Here is a 1,881-nt window from a genome sequence, read left to right on the forward strand (position 1 = left end):
ACTCCCCGCAGGTGCGCCGTGCCATCCAGCAGATGCTGTTCCCGGACCGGGAGTTCAGCTGGCTGCGGCACGTGGTCATCGCCGTCGGCCTGCTCACCTGCATCAACCTGCTGGTCATCTTCGCCCCCAACATCCTGGGCATCTTCGGGATCATCGGTGAGCGCCTGCCGGGCGGGCGGCCCCGAGAATCTCTCCTCCACAGCTCACACCCCACACTTACTTACTTATTTATTTAAATTCTTTAATTAATGGATTTTAGAGAGAGAGAGGGGGAGGGAGAGAGAAACATCGGTTTGTTGTTCCTCTTGATGCATTCATTGATCGACCCTTGTATGTGCCCCGACCGGGGATGGAACCTGCAACCCTGATGTATCAGAACGATGTTCCAACCAACTGAGTCACCCGGCTAGGGCTTCACACCCACATGGAGGTGGGGGCTGCTGGCCACGTGCACGGCATGGCCTCCAGCTGAGGTTCTGTACGAAGGCTGTTCTAACACCTTTTGAGGACTCAGAACCCCTGAGGCGGTGCCTCCACAAAGGAGGTCTTGTCCCCACCTTGCATGTGAGGAGCCTGAAGTTTAGAGCCACTGAGGGAGTCGCAGGGCCATTCAGCTGGTAAGTGAGAAGCCTGGATTCAGGCCCAGGACCATGAACGACAGCATAGGTGCTCTGCCCACCACCCCAAACCGTTGGGGTCTCTGCGCTGGAAGATCAGCAATTCTGAGACATCTTGTGAGGGACCCAACTCAGGAGCCTGACTCCCTCACCCAACTCTGCAGGGACGGCCACACGGGCCTGGGCTGAGTATCAAGGACAGGACTCTTGGTTGTAAATATCCGAAATCCAACTCAAAGTGAATGAAGCACAAAGGAATGTATTGGCTCAAATAGTAGAAACGCCTTCAGGAATAGCTGTATCCAGGTGCCCGATATCCTTAAGTCTCGGTCTCTAGCTTGTCACTTGTCTTTCCTCTTTGCCAGCTTCACTCACTGAGATTCTTCTGACGCCAGCGAGCTAGCTTTCCACCCCAAAGGGCAGAGAACAAGAGGGGCTGGTGGGCCCCCTAGAACCTCCCCCAACAAGGACTGTTTGGTTTCATCGGGCCCAACCCCTGAAACGAAACGTAGCCAGTCGGTGGCCACGAGCCCTGGGTGGCCATGCCTGGTTTTTTGCAGGTGCCACATCGGCCCCGTGCCTCATCTTCATCTTCCCTGCCATCTTCTACTTCCGCATCGTGCCCACCGAGAGGGAACCTGCCAAGTCCACCCCCAAGATCCTGGTGCGAGGGGCCTGGAGGCCGGTGGGCTGGTATGAAGCTGAGGGCACTGCTCTGACCTCGGTCCTGACCCTGACCCCTGACCCCACAGGCCCTTTGCTTCGCTGTGCTTGGCTTCTTGATGATGACCATGAGCTTGAGTTTCATCATCATTGACTGGGTGTCGGGGACCAGCCGGAGTGGAGGAAGCCACTAGGACAGCCCGTCCTGTTCTGCCGACTCATCCTGCGCCCCTGCCCAGACTCCTCAGCCCCTGCTCGCACCCGGCGCCAGGCAGGGCCAGGAGAAAGGCATGGCTAACGTTACGGCGGCGCGTGGCCCTGCCCCTCGTCCTCTCTGTGAAAGGCTTTTATTTTTAAAAAGAACCAGGACCAAGGCCCTTGGCCCAACCCTGCTGGGTCCTGGGGCTGCAGCGCCTTCCTGAGCTGGGCACGGGGGGCTGCACCCCTGCTCCCCTCGTGTTGCCTCAGATCCCCCCAAACCCCACTCCCCCCTTGCACAGAGGCGGACACTGAGTCACACCGCCTGTGGGGCACAGAGCGGGGACCAGGCCGGCAGCCACCCCGACCTGGCTGCTGGGCCATGGTCTGCCCTGAGGCCCCA

The 1,881-nt window shown here is 58.9% G+C and overlaps 2 protein-coding genes across 3 annotated transcripts in view; both read left to right on the top strand.

Annotated features, from left to right (window-relative positions):
* The window catches only part of SLC38A3 (solute carrier family 38, member 3), a 7,136-nt gene extending 5,496 nt beyond the window's left edge, over positions 1 to 1,640 (top strand). The window contains exons 11-13 of the mRNA XM_014538974.1: positions 8 to 156; positions 1,178 to 1,281; positions 1,370 to 1,640. Coding sequence (XP_014394460.1) covers positions 8 to 156; positions 1,178 to 1,281; positions 1,370 to 1,474 — 358 coding nt within the window. The 3' untranslated portion in view covers positions 1,475 to 1,640. The remainder of the gene's footprint in view (positions 1 to 7; positions 157 to 1,177; positions 1,282 to 1,369) is intronic.
* Positions 1 to 1,881, top strand: part of GNAI2 (guanine nucleotide binding protein (G protein), alpha inhibiting activity polypeptide 2) — a 56,328-nt gene that overhangs the window by 23,225 nt on the left and 31,222 nt on the right. The window lies entirely within an intron of this gene.

Source organism: Myotis brandtii, unplaced genomic scaffold (genome assembly GCF_000412655.1).
Source record: "Myotis brandtii unplaced genomic scaffold, ASM41265v1 scaffold207, whole genome shotgun sequence".
NCBI classification, from domain to species: Eukaryota; Metazoa; Chordata; class Mammalia; order Chiroptera; family Vespertilionidae; genus Myotis; species Myotis brandtii.